Source organism: Denticeps clupeoides, unplaced genomic scaffold (assembly GCF_900700375.1).
Source record: "Denticeps clupeoides unplaced genomic scaffold, fDenClu1.1, whole genome shotgun sequence".
Taxonomy (NCBI): Eukaryota; Metazoa; Chordata; class Actinopteri; order Clupeiformes; family Denticipitidae; genus Denticeps; species Denticeps clupeoides.
The window spans coordinates 95,861-119,417 of record NW_021630127.1 but is presented as its reverse complement, the minus strand read 5'-3'; the positions used below and the strand labels follow the sequence as shown (position 1 = coordinate 119,417).

At 48.7% G+C, this 23,557-nt stretch overlaps 1 protein-coding gene and 3 pseudogenes across 1 annotated transcript; all 4 read right to left on the bottom strand.

Moving 5' to 3' along the window:
• Positions 1-2,035: 2,035 nt before the first annotated feature.
• LOC114784237 (uncharacterized) lies at positions 2,036-2,181 on the bottom strand (annotated as a pseudogene).
• Positions 2,182-2,473: 292 nt separating this feature from the next.
• Positions 2,474-12,214, bottom strand: LOC114784226 (mitochondrial dicarboxylate carrier-like). Its single transcript, XM_028969458.1, is given in 12 exon segments — positions 2,474-4,020; positions 4,100-4,156; positions 5,186-5,263; positions 5,376-5,468; positions 5,546-5,616; positions 5,693-5,736; positions 5,810-5,851; positions 6,622-6,670; positions 7,259-7,373; positions 7,672-7,791; positions 12,124-12,186; positions 12,188-12,214. Coding segments are annotated over 12 exon segments (861 nt in total). The 3' UTR covers positions 2,474-3,918.
• Positions 12,215-13,720: 1,506 nt separating this feature from the next.
• On the bottom strand, positions 13,721-14,328 carry LOC114784227 (claudin-9-like; annotated as a pseudogene).
• A 2,157-nt stretch (positions 14,329-16,485) lies between these two features.
• LOC114784224 (gastrula zinc finger protein XlCGF49.1-like) lies at positions 16,486-17,559 on the bottom strand (annotated as a pseudogene).
• Between the last annotated feature and the right edge of the window lie 5,998 nt (positions 17,560-23,557).

Genomic DNA, 23,557 nt, shown 5'->3' with positions numbered 1-23,557 from the left:
TATGTATATGTGTATATAATGTATGTGTATAGGGTGACGATAAAAAGCAGAGGACATGTTTCACCGTGTCACCGTTTTTCCATTTTTAAAAATAATTTATTGTATGCAAAATTTAATTATTCATTTGATTTCCTTTCCAGATCCTGTTTACTGGGTTTCATGATCGATATTTTCACTCCAACTTTCTTCAGCTTAGCTGGAGGCAAAAAAATGAAAAAATCAACATTTGTTGAGCTGAAGGTCAACTGTTCCGTCCCGGAGGAGAAAGATTCCTGTTCCTCCCTGGTTCTGACAGCTGCAACTGAGAGAGAAACAGAAAAAAAAAACGGTGCTGGATGTCCCCCTCTTTATGGGTTGGCCCCGGTGATTTAGGGCCTGCAGTGGGTGCCATTTTGGAAAAGACTAGAATGACCCGATGTGACAGCAGTGACTGGTGGCTCGGGCTCCAGATGGGAGAGGAACGCCTCGCTCCACGACTCCTGCATTTCTATTATTTCTCCGCCGCAGTAAGGTCTGACCCGAGAGACCGGCAGTCCTGATCCCAAAATCCATACAAATCAGTCGGGCCGTGACCAGAACAACAGGTTCCGTCCAAACCACAGAACCCTGCAGGCGTGCCTGTCAGGAGAAACACTACAGAACTGGCGGGGGGACAAGGCGAGATAAAGGGGTTCCATTTTTTTTTTTTTAAATCAGTGCATGCTGGTGTGATCTGGGGAAAAGTTCCTCAAAAAGATCAACCCCGACCATTCAAACGGTCCCGTTTCCTCCTGGCTCGTGTAGTAAGTTCCACTTCGGCAGAAAGTCAAGACCACAGACCAACTCTAATCCACGAGCGATCAAAACCGTTGTTTTTTTTTTGGCCCCGCTTGTTATTTATCATGCGCAAAAAAGGGGCGGTGGTGGCCTAGCAGTTAAGGAAGCGGCCCCGTAATCAGAAGGTTGCCGGTTCGAATCCCGATCTGCCAAGGTGCCACTGAGTAAAGCACCGTCCCCACACACTGCTCCCCGGGCGCCTGTCATGGCTGCCCACTGCTCACTCAGGTTGATGGGTTAAATGCAGAGGACAAATTTCATTGTGTGCACCGTGTGCTGTGCTGCTGTGTATCACATGTGACAATCACTTCACTTCACTTCACTTGTTCAGGTGGCAGCGGAGTTAAAGCGTGGGTCAGCGGTGACGGCCTTTACGCTGTGAACCAGGAGAAATAAAGTTGGAGATCCCAGTGCGATTAAAGAACGGACCCTTGTGGAGGCTTCGTGCCTGGCGGAACCAGGCAAAATGGGAAGACTAGCTGGAGACGTGCCAGGACACCAGGAGTCTTCCGCCGTAGTTTCTATTAACTTTACACTTAAACTCAACGTACTTCACCTGCCGATATTGTACTGATAATATCGATGTTTCTAATGTGATCGACGCAGAATCTTATATACCGTTTTTTTTTTTTTAACATTTTTAGTAAATTCGCAATATATCGTTATAAAGTTGCATCGTGACTTTACACACGAAGAGACCGATTGACGTTTCAAAAGGCCCTTCATCGCAGACACTGAGAAGAAAACCTCCAAGCGTAACCTTCCAGGCATCTCGAGGCCTGGGTTTCAGGTGACAAAGGGTTTTGTCACTCGCGCACGACACTGGCAAAGGCCTTGAGAGAACAAAGATGCCGAGATCAGCAACGGGACGCGATTCCGTCATCCGGATACGAACGCTGAACCGATGCAGGGTGACAAGGATGTACATACGGAAAGCACAAACTAAAGAATAGATACCTGGGAGCCTTATGAAAGTGAGTGCAGCACAGCACACAAAATGTGTCCTCTGTATCTAACCACGCCCTTGGTGAGCAGCAGGCAGCCATGAAAGGCGCCCGGGGCGCAGTGATCACTTCATCGATGCTAACATGGAAGCACGTTGCAAGTCGCTCTGGATAAGTGCGTCTGCCAAATGCCTTAAATAGAAATGTGTGGGGGGACGGTGCTTTGCTCAGTGGCACCTCAGCGGATCGGGATTCGAACCGGCAACCTTCTGATTACGGGGCCGCTTCCTTAACCGCTAGGCCACCACTGCCCCCAAAAAAATTATGCAGTCGAGATTCCCACATTTGGGGAATTGGCAGGGCTCAGCACAGCCGGAGTGCACTGGCTGAGCCCCGCCCTGGGATGAACCGCCTTACATTTACAGCATTTATCAGACGCCCTTATCCAGAGCGACTTACAGTCAGTAGTTACAGGGACAGTCATTGTGCTCTGTACGCTGTACTTTGTACATATGACAATAAACTTTAACCTCAACTTGAGTAGCTTCGCCACCTACTGGGTCATTGCAGTTTCGCTCTGTATGGATATTGTGCAGCCCCAGTTATTTGTCTATTTAACTTTTTATATATCGTGTACAGTCCACTTTCTGCCGTGACAATGTAAATTTCCCACTTGTCATCTTATCATGCATTAAATTAATAGGAGTTAGCCGTTTGTCTATTAATTTTTTTTATTTTTTTTTAACAGACTGAGAATGGCCCAAAACTGATTTAGCTATAAATTCAAAGCAATTTTTTTTTTTGCACTGCTTTGGACCAAAATACACATGCCCATGTCATAACTAAGAATTTCAGAAATGGGTCTAATTTCTAGTTACATTTATTTCCAGTGGTTCATGTTATACACAGTGGAGCTAATGCACAATCATTAGGAGAGAATCCAATAATCAAGTGGTCCATAAATCATTTGGACATTTGTGATTGTGAGAGGAAAAAAAAAAAAACCTGGTACCAACTGGCCATTCCTTGTTAGTATTTTAATCCCGATTCCCAAGTTATTTCAGACAGTGTAAAACACTTGTTAAACACATTAAATCAGTGAACTTCTCCCACACAGAGCCAAACGCCGCCTTTCCAATACCTGCGTCACTCTGCCCCCTAGAGGCAACAGTTGACTACGGCAAAGAAAATGAAAAAGCGGCGTTGACGAACATGAAATCTGATCAGAATTGGTTCAAATTAAACTCTGAACAGCTTGTCCTGATCAATACTATGAGCAGCCAAATCAACACACAACACCAACCCAGCAGGTTGCTAAAAAAAAAAAAAAACTAAAAACAGCAAATAACAGCATTAAAATGAATGTACGTGGAACTACAGCGGGATCCACACTAGTCTGGACTGGCCCGGCAGGATTCGGCGGGTTCACTGGCAGCAGGAAACGTCAGACTGGATCGGGCTGCTGGAATGGTTGTACGGAAATGATTTACGTGAAATAAAAAAAAAAAAGCCCTCACCTGCAACACATAATGCGTTATTAATCTCTACGTTAGCCAGGACGCTGGAACATGGGCCCTATATAGATCAAATTGATTAATAGTTATATTATTGTTAAATCCAGTGACTTTTGACCTCACAGCAGGACGTCCACATAATTCCTGTGTACGAGGGCTGCGTTTTAAGTCCAGTTTTATCGCGTCTGATGCATGGTCGTGTCAAAACGTAAGGAGGCAGCGTCCCCTAGGGTCCCTCGGCCGGTCCTGCGCGTTTATTCCGCCCCGGCTCCTGACGTTCCCGGGAGTCGGGACGGAATAAAGAACCAGCGCGGCCGGCAGTTTCTGCTACGAAGGAGTTTTTTTTTTTTTTTCCTTCAGCACAATCATCTCCAGTCTAGTGCAGAAGACGCTTTCTACTACGGTCACACGTCCCCAGTCTCTGTCACGGCACGGGTGACGAATGTGAGAATGTGTCTGAAAATGGCACGTGCGTGAGGGTCCCAACCCCATCTCCTCAGGGAACAACAAGAACAACAAGAAAATCACTTCTGCTGCACTTCTGTACAGGTTCTAAAAGTAAACTGAACGTATTCGGTGTACCTTTTGTGTTTATGAGTGTGTGTGTGTGTGTGTGTGTGTGTGAGGCTTTAAAAGATGAAGGCTCAGGACACAACGACGACGCCAAAGTGGTTCCTCAGCTGCTCCAGGAAGATGAAGGTGAGGACCGTGTGCGGAATCAGCCGGATCCCCGCCGGAACCAGGCCCTGCCGGCGAATTGGACCGTTAGCAGGTGGAGAAAGTGGGCGGGGCTACAGTTCTACGATCTGTAATTAGTGAAATTACCTTGTAAAAAGCTAGCGGTCCCAGTTTGGCAGTCTCCTTTAAGCAGTGCGCCACTCCCTATTCAAACATAAGACGGACAGGTCGGTTAGGACAATGCGAGAGCTGTACTGTCCCGTCCAATCCATATACATATCATGACATAACTCAACTTTTTTTGCTTTTGTGTTGTTGTTGCTATGGAGACGCGAGCCTATTACAGGTCCGCTACTATGCAAAGGTCACTTGTCGAGCCTGCCTGCAGCGGCTAGAAATGGCGATTATATGTCATTCTGCTTCGAACTTCCCACCCCGCCACTAAAAAAAAAAGTATCTCCACCGACAGTCGTGGCTTGAAAAGCAGGGATTGGATGTAAAACTAAGCACAAATGTATTATTTAGTTCAGTCACATGAGACGTCACATTTTTTCCATAAAAAAAAAAAAACACAGACACGACTTCCTGTCTTCTCCAAACATTGTGGTTGGTGAACGGTGTTGATGACGTAATTTCCACGAATGGCCGCTCAACTTCTATAGGCCGCCCTCCTCCTCGTCCCGCCTCTCTCCTCCTCATTAGCATTTAAAGCTACAGACACCGAAATACCGCGTCCTGGGAAATTATGGGACTGAAATTCTGCACCAAGAGACTTCAGGTACAGTATAAGGGGACCAACAAGACTGACATAAAAGCAAAAAGAAAATTATAGGGGACCTTTAAATATCCTTCTATACCCTTTTTATTTTACCGTCTTCCTGCAACTGCTCGTTTTTTAAGAATATCAACAATGCACAAAATTATGCACAACTCAATGCACAACTCTAACCATCCATCCGGGTTTTACAGCCTCCAAGCTTCCATGTTGTGTTACTAAACACATTTTATCTTTATTCGTATGAAACTTTAATCGAACTCGGCATTTGTACGTGGACAGCGAAGAAAATTTAACTGGACAGAGAAACGTAATTTCTTCCGTACGCGCGACAATAAACGAATCCTGTCAGTCGGGCGCCATTGCATCACAGCACACAGGGGTCAAAGTTCACCACTGCTCAGACGCAGCGCGATGCCTGCCGTGTCCCAGACCGAAAGCTGTATGGTCCCGCCTACCGAGTATTCCCCTTTGGAGTTCATGAGCCTCGTCTTGATGACGTCCAGCGGCTGGCAGAGGAACGTGGCGCAGCCTCCCTGCGGGCGAGACGCAGGTACAACAGCGTGTGACACTTTTAAAAAAAAAAAAACATTTAAAGTTCCAGGAATAATAATTAAAAAAATAAATAAATAATAAAAACCGACTCACCGCGATGAAGCTGCTGAGGAAATGAGTGAAGATGTTGTCCTTCATGAAACCCGTGACCAGAACCAGCTGCTTGGCCTGGTCATAGCAGGCCAGCTGGACAAGAGGAGAGACACGCGTGAGGTGACACGACTGCACCGGACCACCTATCCCAGCATGCTCTGCTGCCTCACCTGCCCCACTGTGACCAGAGCCCCTCTGCTTGATGCCATGGTCGCTCCAGAAAACAGCTTCTTCAATCCCTCTAAGAAACATATTACATTCGGAAGCGGGTCGGAACGGGGCGCGGCACAACACGACTGCCTTTAAACGCCGCTTACCCTCCCGGAAGACCCTGCACAGTCCGTCCAGCGCGTGCTTATAACTGAAAGGCAGAAAGCAGGCGTCACTACCGCGTTACGGCGAGCTCGCGGCGGCGAGAAGAGGACGCCACTCACTTCCTGCGCAGCTCCGGCGGCAGCTTCACGTCGTTCTGCATCCTGCCGACAAACCAGGGAGAGTCAACGGCAGCGCACGAGACGCCGAATCGAAAAACAAACCGAATAATCGATTATCGTAGTGACGCCGCTCTGTGATGTTCTGGAGGCCGCGTAAAAATTCGCGTTTTTTTTTTAGAAATGTATATTTTCAGTTCTGCCACGAAGAGCGAACGGAGGAAAAGTCGATCTTTCTCTCAGCGTCCAGAGATTTAAAGTGAAGTGATTGTCACATGTGATACACAGCAGCACAGCACACGGTGCACACAGTGAAATTTGTCCTCTATATTTAACCATCACCCTTGGTGAGCAGTGGGCAGCCATGACAGGCACCCGGGGAGCAGTGTGTGGGGACGGCGCTTTGCTCAGTGGCACCTCAGTGGCACCTTGGCGGATCGGGATTCGAACCGGCAACCTTCTGATTACGGGGCCGCTTCCTTAACCGCTACAACACGACATTACAGATGCGGCTACAGACGTTCTCCAAGAAGCAGGAAAACGTCTGTGCTCAGTCAACCTCACCGTGACGGCGTACGAGAACGTATCTGTACGGTTATCCTACTCGGAACATGCTGTGAAGTTCACGCCCGACATCGAGAAAACACCAAATACCGGCATTCCTCGTGAAGGTTGAAGGGTCTTCACAGCACAGAGCGCATTTCATGAGGTCTTTTTTTTTTTATTATTCTTCCCCGTATTGTTCTCCTTGTCTTACATTCTGACAATCATTGGTCACTGATGTGTTGATTATGTAAACAGAAACTCCCCCACACCTCACATTGACCATGTCCGCCGGGGTTCCAATGAAGCCTCCTGTGAATCCTGGGGAAAGGATGAGAGAGAGTGAGAGAGTGAGAAAGAGAGAGTATGTAGTTTATCTGGGCAAATGTATCATTTCTTGGGTTTTAGTACCTGTAATTCCAATTAGGGGGAGAAAAGAGAGACACAGACAGAGACCAAGAGCAAGAGAGAGAGAGAGAAAAAGACAGGGAGAGAAAGGAAGGGACAGACAGACAGACAGAGTGAGAAACAGAGAGCAAGAGCGAGAGACAGACAGAGCGAGAGAGAGAGCGAGTGAAAGAGAGAGAGAGCGAGTCAGGAAGAGAGAGAGAGACAAAGACAGAAAGAAAGAGAAAGACAAAGAGAGAAATTAGGACAATAGAGTATATTAGAACTAAAAGACACGTTCTATATTCAAACTGTATTTTTTTAAAAATGGTTTGGTTCTGAGTTGTTATGGGAACGGTATGTAGATCAGGTCGTACTGAACCAAACCTGGGTTTTCAATGATGGATATTTTAAAGCGCTCATGTAAGTCACCCTGGATAAGGGGGTCAGCAAAATGGTGTAAATGTAAACAGAGAGGAGGAGAGAGAGAGACAGGGAGAGAGAGAGAGTGGGTGTGTGCACCTCCAAATGCTCCCAACAGAACTTTCTGGTGGAATGGCAGGGGTCCCTTAGAGTCACGGCTCACCATGTCCCTGACCGTCTCATATATAGCAAACCTCGTCAGAGAGTACGACATCTGGAACGAACACGTAATCGAGAGGGAGAGAGAGGTTGAGACGATAAGCTGCACATAGAAACTGTCACACATTCTTTTTAAAAATCCTGTAATCATAATAAGTCACCCATTACCAACCACTAGAGGGCGCTTTACTGATTCATTACAGGGAGGGTTCTGCTCTGTGCGACCTTTGAACTTTCAGGAGGGAGGTTATTCTGTAACCCAACTGGACTTTGGAGTATCTGACCATGTAAACTGGAGAAAACTGGAAAGCAGACGACACACACACACACACACACACCACACACACACACACCTGTCTGCAGAGCGAGGCGCTCAGGCCACTGTAGAGAGCGAGAGCCCCGTCGTTCTTCACCACGTGCATGGCCATGCCCATCATCCTCATCTTCACCGCCTGCTGCGTCTGCAGGTGCACCTGTGTGAGGATCGTAATCATCATCGTCATCGTCATCATCATCATCATCAGCGCCCAACTCCAGGAGCTGCCAGTGCTCGGTTTCTACTGGCAGCCAAAAAAAACAAACTCCCTGCTGTCTGCACCCACAGACAGACTCCGATTCGAAACGATATGAAGGCCGCAGCTGGTTTATCAGGGTGCAGCCGCCACACAAACCTTGTCAACTCTTATCTGCTCTCTGCGCGCATGGGGTGGGTTGTGTGTGTGTGTGTGTGCTACGTTGAGCGCAAATAGAATTGGGATTAAAGGGACAAGAGTAAATAACCTCAAAAGCAAGCTTTTCTAGAGTAGGCCACCGAGTCCAGGGTTCAAACCCCCACTTACTACCATCGCGTCCCTGAGCAAACCCCTGAGTGTCCTCCTGGGGGGGGGACTGTCCCTGTAACTACTGACCGATTCCGGTTTGGAGGCCTGAATGTGTTACCCAACAGGCCAATTCCAGCTTTTTTTTTTTTGGATATTCTTGGTTTTACCGCCCTCTTCGCGGCTGCTAAATTAGTTTTGTCATTTTTATACAATGACTATAAACCACTTTTGCTTCATTTGCATAATGGTTGTATACTAGCAATATTTGCGATACTGTGGGCAGTAGCAGTCGCCAAAGCATTTCACCGCCACATCATACCAGGTACGACTGTGAACGTGACAAATAAAATTGGAATTTAACTTCGTTCTGTTTTATTCTACGGGCTCGGTCACGGCGCCAGGTGACCGCGGAGTAGCACACGCATTCGGTACAGGACGGGGGCTTCACTTTTACCTTCTCCCGACCCCCCCGTCTACCAGATCGGAGGCAGGAAACCGCAGACAAAGAGGTCACTTATCTACGGTCCTCAGTAACTCGATGTCGGCCCGGAGGAAAAGATCCGATTCCTCCTAATGGTCAATAAAACAGTACGTGCAGTGTTCTGAGAGAGAGAGAAGAGAGAGAGAGAGAGAGAGAGAGCGACCTGGATAACCGGATTAGAAGGGTTGAAGTAGAGAGGACACATGCAGCGCCGCGAGGGAAATCGGCCCTCGGACGAAGACCCGAATTCACGTTTTGGACAGGAGTGGCTTCTGACTGGACTTCACCGCACGTCCCCGTGCACGTTCTTCATCTGTGGCCATCCGTAACCCCACATCACCCATCGTTTTGTACTTTCCACAACAGGGCCAGAGCATTAATGTACAAAACCTCCGTTCTCACTCATCTGTACGTCAACGGGCAGCTGGCACGTTTTCAAGTTTAACCGTTCAGTCTTCAGGAAAAACGTGCTACATATGACTGGACGATAAAGAACAGATGGAGCGTGACGAGAGAACCATGTTCTAAACCTGTAACAAATTCTACAGCGTGAATGAGGAAACGATTGGGAAAATTCTGAACCGCACTTGTTGTACGGAACCGAGAACATTTTTAGGTCGGCCACATTTGGTCAGATCAGCGAGAGTTAGTAACAAGCGCTCCTCCCACTTTATTCAAAAGTTCACGTCTGACTCGGAAGGAACCCCAGGAACTCCACGTGCGAATATTCCACAATTACCGTACCACTCCGTCAGATCCTGGTGCAAATGCCCAGAAATAAGAACTAGGGGTGATTCATTTAATACAATTAATAATCGATGCGTTGTGTTGTGTTTGCAAACGTGAAGTGATTGTCACTTGTGATACACTGCAGCACAGCACACGGTGCACACAGTGAAATGTGTCCTGCATTTAACCATCACCCTTGGTGAGCAGTGAGCAGCCATGACAGGTGCCGAGGAGCAGTGTGTGGGGACGGTTCTTTGCTCAGTGGCACTATTCGGGGCAGTGGTGGCCTAGCAGTTAAGGAAGCGGCCCCTGTAATCAGAAGGTTGCTGGTTCGAATCCAAGATCTGCCAAGGTACCACTGAGGTGCCACTGAGCAAAGCACCGTCCCCACACAGCTCCCGCTCCCGGGCACCTGTTGTGGCTGCCCATTACTCACTCAGGGTGATGGGTTAAATGCAGAGGACAAATTTCACTGTGTGTATTGTGTGCTGTGCTGCTGTGTATCACGTGTGACAATCACTTCACTTTCACTTGGTGGATCGGGATTCGAACCGGCAACCTTCTGATTATGGGGCCATTTCCTTAACCACTAGGTCACCAACGTGGACGATTCTGCATCGATGCGGTGCAGAACTTAGTCGATTATTTCTCAGTGAGGTTGCATAAGCATTCTGGTTAAAAAGTAGCCGCTCCGGGTCGGAGTTCAGCCTCGTCCCCACGGTCGACTGCCGCCGTTTTAAACGCTTTACTCCCACCAGGAGCGGCGCCGGACTGAGTCGGAGAACAGTCACAACTTTATAACAAGAATTTCTATGTAACCGACGTTCAGTCCGCGCTCCCTGACGCCGTGGACGCCAGAATGATGCCGGGTTGAACGGGCCCTTAACTCTTGACTCGCTGACTTATTTGGGGCAGTGGTGGCCTAGCGGTTAAGGAAGCAGCCCCGTAATCAGAAGGTTGTTGGTTCGAATCCCGATCCGCCAAGGTGCCACTGAGGTGCCACTGAGCAAAGCACCGTCCCCACACACTGCTCCCCGGCACCTGTCATGGCTGCCCACTGCTCACTCAGGGTGATGGGTTAAATGCAGGGGACAAATTTCACTGTGTGCACCGTGTGCCGTGCTGCTGTGTATCACATGTGACAATCACTTCACTTACTTTTATTTCACAACATAATTCGCCGTAACGTAGAAAAACTGATGGCAATGCGTCGAGAATCGCGAGTCGAATCGTGCAACCAGTCAGGGTTTAATAAGAAACCCACGTTCATCTTGGCTCTTCATCTTGACTGAACACGCCGCGCTGAGAACCGCGTGGTAGCCCGTCCCGTCTCACGCTTTCCGGTTTTTCCACTCTTGTCGGCACTCGGACAATCTCATGGACGCTGCCATCGTAACAGAGGCGACGCGCGCGGCCTTCAGCCCGATTCAGAATGCATGTCGGGCGTCCCGCCGGCCGTCCAGGCCTAAATCTATCAACGCCGCACAGGGGACAATTCCAGGCACAGGACGTCCTCGTCCTCCGAAACCTGAGCCTCTGAGTCACGCCGATCCAACTTTGTTCCCACCGTTCCAAATCTCTCTCCTTTCAGCTCCACCTTCGTCTTTATCTCCGCCAACACAAAAAGCCCAGATCGCCAGCCACGCCCGTCCTGAGTGGCGCTTTCTTGCACGAGGGAACGCGCCATTCCAGATTCGCTACGAAGACACGCAACGGTGCCAGACACCTAGGGGGTTCTGACAAGTACAGACCGGCCCGCTGCAGATCTCCATGCCGGCGTGAGGTATCTGAAGCGTGCAGGAGGTCCTCCAGAACAAACGAAACCCGTCCCCTCCGCCCCAAATCTCCCGCTGGGATTCATCACCGGGGTTCCGTCTATGAGAAATGTGTCGGTGGGAACACTGGTTCATTTAAAAAACCACCGTGTGGTAAACCTCGCAGATGTAGACCTGAGGTCACAAGCACAGAAGAACGACCAGCAGCCAGCAAAGTCGCGGGTTTCGGGGTCCCTGTGGGTGATAAAGTGGACTAACAGCCAGCAAAAGTCGCAGGTTCGGGGTCCCTGTGGGTGATAAAGTGGACTAACAAGCCAGCAAAGTCGCAGGTTCGAGCCCCCTGTAACTACAGCAGGTCGCTGTGGGGCAGAAGGTGGGCTTTAACAGCCAGCAAAGTCGCGGGTTCGGGGTCCCTGTAATTACAGCAGGTTGCTGTGGGGGAGAAGGTGGGGCTTAAAACAGCCAGCAAAGTCGTGGGTTCGGGGTCCCTGTGGGTGATAAAGTGGACTAACAGCCAGCAAAGTCGCGGGTTCGAGCCCCCTGTAACTACAGCAGGTCGCTGTGGGGGAGAAGGTGGGCTTTAAACAGCCAGCAATGTCACAGGTTCGGGGTCCCTGTGGGTGATAAAGTGGGCTTTAAAAGCCAACAGCCAGCAAAGTCGCAGGTTCGAGCCCCCTGTAACTACAGCAGGTCGCTGTGGGTGATAAAGTTGACTTTAAAACTGCCAGCATGAACCAAATCACGGGTTCGGGGCCCCTGGGGGGGAGAAGGTGGGCTTTAACAACCAGCAAAGTCGCAGGTTCGAGCCCCCTGTAACTACAGCAGGTCGCTGTGGGTTAGAAGGTGGGCTTTGAACAGACGGACACTCTCGGGAAGGAAGCTTTCAGGGTTCGATCACCTGACTCTGCAGAACGACCTTGTCCCGGACACCCGGAGACCGCTTCGCGTCACCCCCAACACGGGCCCAGCGACCTCCGGCGCTCGCAGGTGGCGGCTCACCTTCAGCAGGTCCAGCGGGTGGGTGCAGCACGCCGCCCCGCACGACGCGACTCCCCCGAAGTACCCAACGCGAGATCCGCCGCTCCGCCATGGCGTCGCTCCGCGTCCACGGTCACCCGGCTAAATCTCCGAGCCGCGCCGGCGACGGTGACGGTGACGGTGACGCGGCCTCGACTGCGGGGCGCGCGCGCGCGCGCAACGCGGCATCTCCCTCGCGTCCGCGGTCACGCGCGCCAGCCGGGCTTCCGCTCCGCGGCAGCCAATTGGCGCGTCGAGCTCGGGGACGGGCCCTCGGTTCGGGGAGAAGAGGGGACCGGGACGTGGTCGCGTTTACCCTGTTGTGATGGGACGTGGTCATTTTTACACATTAACGTCAGTGGAAATGAGTGATGCCTCCTATCAGACTTGTCTTTTATAAATAAAAAATATCAATACCTTTGTGGCTGCTGTGTTTATATTACAAATTAACCTAAAATGAGACCGGGGGTATTTGTACATGCGTTGCGATTTCTGTTGAGCAACTATACAACTAAAATGGGACCGATTGTTGCCATAAAAAAACGTGATGGGCGGAGCTACGGCCGTGATGCTGAGGTGGGCGGGGCTACGGCAGTGCCACGCTGACGCCTGCTGGACGAAACCCGGTGTATCATATCCAGAGCGACTTACAATCAGTAGTTACAGGGACAGTCCCCCCCCTGGAGACACTCAGGGTTAAGTGTCTTGCTCAGGGACATAATGGTAATAAGTGGGGTTTGAACCTGGGTCTTCTGGTTCACAGGTGAGTGTGTTACCCACTAGGCTACTACCACTCTATACTGTGATTGGCGGGGTTGAAGGTCAGTGTGGGCAGAATGGAAGCTCTAGTTCTACCGAAAAAAATGCCAACGACATGCACTTTTACTTAGTTTAAATGTCTTTATTTGGAATTAGTGCAGATCATTTGTCCATCAAACAGGCCCTGCTGTCACAGATGCCCTCGCAGTGTGATAATAAAAATGCGGTCCATAACATTCCCGTTTACAGTCGAGCAATTATTACATCATTTTGGAATTAGGTGGAGGATCCTGAGCATAGACTCCCGTTTGTCTGCGTTTTTCAATCCCACCATTGTTCCACTAGGCCGGCCCATCTGCTGGACAGCGTCCCACACGCGTAAAACACATACGCAATCTGACATACGGGACCGGGCGAGTGTCAATGTTACATGAAAGAACTTTTTTTAACTCTCTTCGGTTCTGCATTCATTAAATTGGTTGCAGGTGGCTTTGAACTCCTGCGTGGAATGTCCTGTTCTCTTCTGGTTCTTCTGTTTCAGCCTGAAAAGCTGGTTCTGCCACCGCTTCGCCGTGACGTGCTCCTCGGCCGACGCCGGGGCTTCCGATTTAAATCGGAGGAAACATGATGGCATGAAGGTTCGTTTTTTTGAGTATATAAGTTCTCGTATATTTGAATATATTGTCGAAAACAGTGTATGTAGCATTAACACTACATGGGGTCAGTGGTAAGTCCTTCAACACACATTGTTAGAAGAGTCTATTTTTAGTTTCACACGTATTCCTTCCTCCGGTTTCCCTCGGCGTGCGGCGGTTGGGGGTTATTCCGGCCTCCTGCGTTCGTGTTGCTCGGCCGAGGCTCCGGCGGGGCGGAGGCCCGCGTTGAGAATGGCGCCACCAGCCAACATGAGTACGGCCGTGCCCCAGCCCAGGTAAAGGGCGGGGCCGAGCTCCCGTTTGAGCGGCGGCGGCACGGTTTGGGGTCGTAGAATTCCCTCACCACGGAGTATGCCGTCCAGCACACAGGGATGAGGAAGAAGAGGCCGGCCAGGACGAAAAGGACCCCGGCGGCACGTGCCAGGCGGGCTTTTGGGCCCTGAGTGTCCCCCAGGCAGTGGGTGCACTTGAGCCCGATGACCCCCAGCAGCAGTGCGAACAGACACAGCAGGAGGGCGAGGACGGTGAGGGCGCGGCACAGCTGGCGCCGCCCGCCAGCGCCAGGGCCCGAGTCGTAGGTCTTGCACTGCATGCGGCCGAACTGAGACAGGCAGCTCATCCAAAGCCCCTCCCACAGCACCTCCGACACCACCAGCTCGTCCCCCACGAAGGCCGACACCCGCCAGAAGGGGGCAGCGCACACCAAAGCTCCACCCACCCAGCCCAGCACGGCCAGCAGCAGCCCCGTCACCTGAAGTCCTGTTGTTCCCATGACGATGATTGATCTGGTCCCCTGTTGAATTTCGCTCGGTTGTTCACTTTCTTTTCATATAGAAGGCGGTAGAAAATCTGAGACGTCCAGACATCCAATGAACAGGAAATAACTACAAACTACAAAAAAAAGTATAATACTACTTAATACTACTTCAAGTTTAATATACATACACACACACACACACACACACATATATATATGCTAGGCCGAGCAGCATAACAGAAGCAGTAACTCCTACTGAGTCATCACAGTTTATTTTCATATAATCCTAATATTATACTTGTATATTCCTCATATATGCTTCAATTTCAAAAATACATATAATAAAACATTAACATAAACATATATATACTCACAAAGTCCCAGGGCGTCAGTCAGGTGCCATAGTTTGTCTTCGGGCGGCGGTCATGTTGCTTTGTGTGTCTCAGCTCTGGATTGAAATGCTTTTTTGTCACAGGCCGTGGGAGGACAAGCGCTGGTCCATCAACATAAACCATGAACACACACACAAACACACACACTCACAGACACACAAGACCACTCCTTGTGCGGCCCCGCTGATTATGTGCATCAGTGGGCTGGAAGATGGTATTTGGTCGTATTATGATGCATTATGACGCCTGTGTCACATGTCATTCTATTTACCTTTGAAAAACCACTGCTCGCTGGGTTAGAAGCAATTTGCTTCACAAGATGTTTCATCTCATATGTGGCAGGTACGTATGCAACACGATATATAGAGATATATAGATAGCACCCCTGTGAGAACCTTTTTTAAATTAGCCTCTTAAATTTTGTTGAGATAAATGAACGTTCAGACACGAGATGAACAAACTCAGTATAAACCTATATTTACGGTAGCATCTGTGTGCAATATTAATTGCATTTTATCTTAATTAATATATTATCATTTGAATTTTTTAGCCTAATATAACCTGTACTGCAGCAAGACCCTAGGGGGCATCTGCAATATTTTACAGTTTCTTATTTTAAATGAATCATATTTCGATAACGGAGTTCACGGTGACACGGTGAAATATGTCCTCAGCGCCCGGGGAGCAGTGTGTGGGGACGGCGCTTTGCTCGGTGGCACCTCAGTGGCACTTAAGCGGGTCGGGACTCGAACCGGCAACCTCCTGACCGCCTCTGCGGTTGTCACTGTGAAACACTGCAACACAGCACACGGTGACACTGTGAAACGTGTCCTCTGCATTTAACCATCACCCCTGGTGAGCAGTGGGCAGCCATGACAGGCGCCCGGGGAGCAGTGTGTGGGGACGGCGCTTTGCTCGGTGGCACCTCGGCGGGTCGGGATTCGAACCGGCAACCTTCTGATTATGTCACATGCATAGTTAAAATACATCCTGAACCACTCTGTTTAACTGTGCATGGTTAAAGAATTAGCGAAAAGTAGCAAAGAAAATATTTATGTTCATGGGAACATGACACGCAGACGTCACGAGTAGTGGGCACGTATTCTGCTAAAGTGCATGGATTGTGCAGTGACAGATTTCAGTCACCAACGGTGGACATTCAGGTGGTCGGGGTGCGAGGAGTGACGGTCTATACGGCAGCAGTGCCGCGAGGACACGGCGTCAACCCGGCGCCATTATCGCGCGAACGTAGCAGAGAGGCTCACGGGAAACGAAGTCTTCTATCGTATCAGAACAGCGGTGTTCTTTTGTGTCGTTTCCTGCGGTGGTGGTAGACTCGAAGCAAATATTTGCAATGTTCCGCTTCATATTCCCTACTGTGTACGATGCTTAACCCATAACGTAACAATTTAATAACTTCAATAATGGCTCCTCTCTGTGCACACGTGACATAAGAACCAATACCGGACACTAAATAATAGCGGCAAATGGATTTATTATGCTTTGAAGAAAGGCTCTTATCGGTGCAAAATGAATGACTTAAAACTGAAAACGCCAAAAAGTACAGTAACTGGGTGAAAAATTAAATATACAATATTGCTCGCGCGGCAGTTCACCGCAGGTCGACAATATATATCTATACACACACACACACACACACACACACATATATATATATATATATTTTCCAAGCGGCAGGGAAAACGCACTTCCGGGACAGAGAGACTCTGGGAAATTGTGTTTTCTATCGTAACAGAACAGCGGTGTTCTTTGTGTCGTTTCTTGTTGATTATAATTACTTTATTTCACGAGATCGTGAATAATGCCTCTTCTCTGTGCACGCATGACGAAAGAACCAGTACCGGACACTAAACTACAGCGGCAAATGAATTTATTATGCTTTGAATTTATTTTAGATGAATGACTTAAAATCTGAAACGGCAAAAGTACAGTAACTGAAATATACAATATACAACATTAAGTTAAATGTCTCCACTTGGGTACGGATCGGAACGCGTGGCAGTCCAGTGCAGGTCGATATCTCTCACTCTCTTTTTCATGCCGTTTTCACGTCTCCTGCCGTTTGCCTCGGCCGTGGACCTTCTGGTGCCTTTTGAGGCTGGACAGGCGAGAAAAGTACATGGCGCAGCGCTCGCAGGAGAAGGGCTTCTCTCCGGTGTGCGTCCTCAGGTGGCGCACGAGGGTCGACGTCTGCGGAAAGCTCATGCCGCACTGCTCGCACCGGTAGGGCTTCTCGCCGGAGTGCACCCGCTGGTGCGCTTTAAAGTTGGGACTTGAGCGAGAAGACCACGCCGCACTCGGCGCAGCGGTAGGGCTTCTCTCCGCTGTGGATCCTCTGGTGCTCCTTGAGGATGAGCGCTCGGGAGAACGCCTTGCCCGCAGTCCGGACAGCGGAACGGCCGCTCTCCGCTGTGGGTCTGCTGGTGCCTCTTGAGGCTCGGCAGCTGCGAGAAGCTCATCCCGCACTCGGCGCACCGTTGAGGCTTCTCCCCGGTGTGCGTCAGCCGGTGCCTTTTGAGGTCCGACACTTTGGCAAACTTCATGTGGCACTGCGCGCAACTGTGGGGCCTTTCCGTGGCGTGGAGCCCTTGGTGCTTTATCAGGTCTCCCAGGGACGTAAAGCCCGCGCCGCACTCCAGGCAGTGGTAGGGCTTCTCTCCGGTGTGCGTCCTCAGGTGGATGTTGAGGCTGTACGGTTTTCCGTAACTCTTCTCGCACTGTGTGCACTGGTACGCCTTCTCTCCGCCGTTTTCTGTCGGGGGGCAGTGCAGACGATTAGTAAATGTTCTACACGCGATGAGCGTTAAGGCACGGGACTTGCCAGAGTCGTCATCGTCGTCGTCGCACGACTCCTCTTTCACAGTACGGTCAACTGGGTCGTCTGATGAGGTCTTCTGTGGATCATCAGGTTGCCGCGTGGGGGTCTTCACTCTTCACACCGGCTGATGGCGAACACGTCAGATCCATTTAGGATTCTTTATTCCCTCTAAAATTACAATTGAAAAAATTACAATTGCTCTTATATACCAAGTTTATTTATAAAGAATATATCACAAGAAATGAGCTGAAAACGTTAAAGAAAAGTGCTTACGTTAAAATAAAAATAAGTTAGATTACCAGGAACAGGACATCATGCACAAAGTTCATTAAAAATAAAGAATCAAAAACAGAATAAAACAAGAGAAACATGCAGCATTTGAATTATACAATGGGGGTTAGAATAAACATAGTAAAAGAGTTAAGAAAGGACTGCCTAGAGGCCACGTCACACTGGGTTAAAAGCCACGGTGTAAAAGTGAGTTTTTAAACGAGATTTAAAACGCAGTGATTGACGGCGCCTGCCTGACACTGTTTGGTAGGTCATTCCATAGACGTGGGGCGGCCACTGTGAAGGCTTGTTACATGACCGAGGAACAGACAATAGTCCCTGGTCTGAAGACCCGAGAGAACGGGTGGAGTGTAAGAACGGAGAAGGTTGGACCAACAGGCTGAAGCCGAGCCATTCAGCGACTTAAAAAACTAATAAAAGAATTTTAAAACGGACTCCAAGACAGACAGGGAGCTGGTGTAGTGCGGCTAAGGTCGGGGTTATGTGATCTCGCCTGTTTGTACCAGTGAGAAAACGTTCAGTTGCATTTTATACTACTTGTAGGCGAGCTAGAGAGGTCTGGATGATCCCAAAAAGCAATAAATACAGAAGTCAAGGCGGGAAATGAAAGCGTGAATCACTGGTTCCAGATTTCCGTTTGGAAAGGACTGGCTTGAGTTTGGTCATGCACCTCAGCTGAAAAAAAAATTTAATAATAAAATATAAAAAAAATATATATCGGGCTGGTTGGTCCCCTAATATTATACCTGAAGTCTTGTGGTGCAAGAATTACAGCCACTTTGATCCAGTCCTACAATGAGATTTCCCGTTTTGGCGTCAGAAGCTTAAAATGCTAATGAGGAGAAGATGGGCGGGACGAGGAGGAGAGCGGCCTATAGAAGCTCATCGGACATTGCGGAAATGACGTCATCAGCACAATTCCACCAACCACAAGGTTGCCGTTGACAAGTAGTCGTGTCGGCGTTTAAAATTGAAAGTTATTTTAAATTTAAAAATTAACTGGTTCTTCAGGGTCTCTTCAAGGGGACAAATTCCAGATCCGACCGTCTGAGCTGCCGCTCTGTGAACGGCGAAACAGAATGGCACTATTTACAGGCGAGGGGAACTAGTATTAATGTTCAACCTTCTCTTATAGTGACATTTTCATGTCACGGCACCTTTAATAAAAGTCTAGCATAATTTACGAACGTTATTATTATTATTTTAAACTTCCATTTGCACACCAGGAATTGCCGAAGCTGGTCGGTCTCGCCTCTCTGTGTACTTGTATACGGTGAGATGACAGAAGTTTGCAGTACAGTAGCCCTCCATTGGGTGATCATACAAAAATGGTCACGACAAATGACAGTGTTAAACCGAATTCCCAGGTTTCTTTTAATCGTCTACCTCAACCTCTTGCCTGGAATAGTCCACGCAACAACCCACTTGTGAATTTTCAGTACTTACATGATCTTAATTCTGCATGACAGAAGCTGAAATTGTAGCAGGTACATCAATCTTTTAACGAATCGCGCCGCCACGAGGTTCACACGCAGCTCTCAAACCGCGGGAAGTGCGTCGCACGTCCAAGAAACCCTTCCCTCCGCGCCAAGCACGCACGTTTACGGTCCAACTTGAGTCGGTTTCTCCGCGAACGCAACCCGAGCTTAATTCGCAGGACACGCACGGCGACCACTCGCGCGGCAGCGGCCACATTGGCTGATGGAGCGGGGCCGTAAAGCGGAACGGGTGGGGGCAGCCGTGCGCATGCGCGGGTTTTACGACAGCGGCGGCCGACTGGCAGTGGCAGACTTCATGTACGACTACAGTTATGTATTTCGCTGGTAGGATGCACGTAATAATCAATTTAGTAGTTTTCTTCGAATCTTTCGTGCTCTGTAAATTTTTTTGTAACTGTAATGTCAAAAATGAATAAACGTGTATAAATTCGGCAGTGAATGTTCTGCTCACAGGACCCTCTTTTATATAACGCTGTGCCATTCTTTAATAAAAAATAATGCATTATGATATGCATTATGATATTGTTGAAAAAACCCTTATTGAACATCTCGGGAAATATGGAATACATGCTGCTAAATATACAACAGAGCGATTTGTAACACTATTTTGCACTATTTTCTCATGGGACGTTCTTATTTTGTGCAGGTCACACGTGCTAACATGTAACTTTAACTTGCACTCTTCGATGCTTCTGTTTCTCAGCCTGTTTTTCTTTCAACATCTTAGGACTGGTGTGATTTGCATATCAATATCTAATAAAACCACTGACACAAAACCAGACATCTCACTTTTTCAAAGAGCAACATAAACAAACACCGTAAGATGTTGGAAGCACGATTATTATATTTAAAATACTATTATGTATTAATATTAAACGATCAACTGTCACTGAAAGTGAAATGATTGTCATTGTGATACACTGCAGTACACGGTGACACAATGAAATGTGTCCTCTGCATTTAACCATCACCCTTGGTGATTGTGTGGACACGGTGCTTTGCTCAGTGGCACCTTGGCGGTTTGGGGATTGGAACCAGCAACCTTCCGATTAGTGTAGCACTTCTTTAGCCGTTTGGTCACCACTGCCCCGTAAGGCCGCCCAGCCGAATGGCAGCGTCCAGAATTCTGTTGCTTAGCCACGTCTCAGTAAAAACAAGACGCAGCAGTCTCTATTTTCCCGCTGGGTGGTCTGCTGAAGTTTGATGTAGTCCAGTTTGTTGGATAGTTGGATAGTTGGGAGAGCCGGCTATGATTAGCCCTTATCCTAGCACGGATCCCCGCCTGTTTCCCGCGCTTTCCGGTTTCTCGTGCACCACTTGCGGCGCATTTCCCTTGGGGCACCAGAGACAGGCCACACCGTGGCTTGGAGGACAGCTCTCTGCAACAGTCCGAGTGTGCACAGTTATTCTCCTGAGTCATCCAGCAAGTCAGCAGGATGATGAGGCTGGAAGAATGTTTTTCAGATTGTACACAAAGACATCATCGATTAGTGGAGTGTGTCTGGAGTGTGTTGGTTGTGTATTTAGCGGTGGCAGACGAGGGAGGAGTTAAAAGGGTCGGAGTGTATTGGAGAGTCTCCGTTTAGGGGGAAGGTGGGGTGGTGCTGGTTGTGCAGTTGTTGTCAGAAAACAAAAGACGTAGAAAGCACGCAAAGACATGAGCGTCATGGACAAAATTTGTGTTAAACCACCATAAGCACTTACAACCAGTTCTAATTATTGCAAATAACTCACTCGTTGATGAAATATCAAGTTAGATTTAGACATCCGGAGTGGACCAAGTATTTCACTCCACTCCTAAATCTGATGGAGCTGTCATCCTGATATGTAAAAAGGGACAGTTTAGTGCAACCAACCTGTAGGGTCACTTTGTTAATGTTACAGAGAAGCGACTAAGAGAAGGTGACTAAGCAAGCCACCCCTGATGCTTGTTACACCTGGGAGGATCCCTATTCGTGCCAAAGGGCACTCGGAAGGAAACGGGACTAGGAACAGTCACCTCGAAGTCCAAGAGACGCTGTGGACTAGACTGTTCAGTGTGTCATGGGGGGCAGCATGGTGTTCAGGGCTGCTTGGGGGAAAGAGGCTGTTGTGCAGTCCTCTTGTATTTGCTGCACACTTGTGTACCGGATGATGGGAAGGGGGTGAACAGTTGGCGGCAGTGCAGGGTTGGTGATGATTTGTGTTGGTGGAGTCGTCCAAAAGTGTAGCATAGAGCATCAGTCCATGTTTGGAGGTCCAAAGTCAAAGAGCACTTCATTGTCATTTCACTATATACAACATTGCAAAGCTTTGGAGATTCACAGTGTGCAAAAACTCTTACTGGACACTGTAAAGTAGTTGTAAGTCCAATGGCATGGTGTACATCGCATGCCCCTTCTACTGCTAATTGGATGAAAGTTGCCAGTTTCTGTATTCACCTACCACAATGTTATTAAATTCACCCACAAAAGAATTAAAATACAGAGCTGATGAGACATGACCTTAGAACAGGGCCTTCCAAGGAACATATGCATGCGCTAACCAGGTGTAGCCATAATGGAAGGGAACAGCATTACAGATTAGGACATGGCGTCAACTTTGTGAGAATCCTCTCTAGTGTCCGATCAAGGACTGGCAGCTGGGTCCTTCATGCTTCCGAAAAGCAGAGCAGAGCAAAGCTACCCCCACAAAACCAGTATCATACGGGGATTAACGGCTACAGGAGTCACAATCACCACATCCCAAACTGAAACTAATAAAAATGGACCCGTAGTTGTGTGGTGGAAGTAGCATAGTGGGTACCACAGTTTCCTATGACCCAGAACACCCAGGTTCAAACCACGTTTACGAGCATTGGGTCCCAGAGCAAGGCACCAAATCCAATCCAGAGTGTCTCCAGGGGGACTGTCCCTGTAACTAAGGCACCGGAGAAGGGCCAGAAATGTAAATTGGGTTTGCATCAAAAGGAAAGACAGCAGACACTGATACACAATCCATTTCAGCATTTATTTTGCCTTTAAAAACAGAACGGTCAAGAGACACAGGCTGGTCAATCTCTGATGAACACTGGTCCCACAGACACTTCTTTCTCCCACATGGAGTCTGGAAAAAGGACAAGCAACAGGGGGGTTAAAAACGTGCAATTTTGCTCAGCACAAACCCTAAACATGCATACCATGTTCACATACCCGAGACAGAGGTCAGATCTCTTGCCTTCCTGGACCCACAAGTGCCATCACAGCAGCTACACAGTTGGTCCTCTCCACCCGCACCAGCCCACCTTCATACAAAGATCAGGTCCTGAATAAAAAGCACACGTGGATGTTTTTGTGATGCAGCCAGCTAGTCAAGACCTACTTCTGGCCAACAAAAGAACAGGCCTTGTGCTCAGCATCAGTGGGGGAAGCAGCCGCGGTTGCCTTCAGCACACAAGTAATGTACAGCTGTAACAAGAGAGAGGAGGGTCAAGCACCATGCAAAAGGTGATGGAACCAGGAGAGCAAAGGGCTTGCTTCAGACACATACAGAGCCAGTGTCACCCTGCTGAAACCTGAAAGCCTCCAGCTGGAACTGGAGCTTGAAATCCTGTGTACGTGGCAGGAAGCGAGAGGAGGAGCCAGTGAGCTTGGAATCCACCAGACACCTAGAAGAAATGAGGGTAAAATTAGAATACAGCACACTGCAAACAAACCCATGAGGAAATTAAGCTGCACCTCACCCATGGTTTTGAATGAAGAGATAGCTGGGAGCAGAAGCTGCATAAGGGTAAGGGGTACCAGACAGGAATCAACAAACACCCGGAGGGGAACATGGTTGTACTGCTTGACAGAAGCCTCAAAATGGATGAGATCTCCATGTAATACACGTTGGAAGGCCTCTCAAACTGCCAGTCATCTGAAAAGAATGCAGTTTTAGTAAGAGCCTACAATGTGAAGGGAACAAACATGTACCTACCGGTCATGAGCTTGAGCGAGAACACCAGAAGCTCCTGTGCAATTTTAGTAGCAGCATATGGGATCCAGGCAGGCTGCAGGGCATTGCTACTCACATTGTGAAACCTGGTCACATGGAAGAAGAAACCGTTATTAAAAGGTCATTGCTAAAAGAGAGGCATAAGAGAGCAATTAAGCTAGAGCTCGCCTCAAATAGTGGCATTCAATACCAATAACAGCTCCACTGCTCCTGACAATTGGAGCAGAAGTGTTGGAAGCTGCCGTTGGTATGTAAGTCAGGGAAAAGGA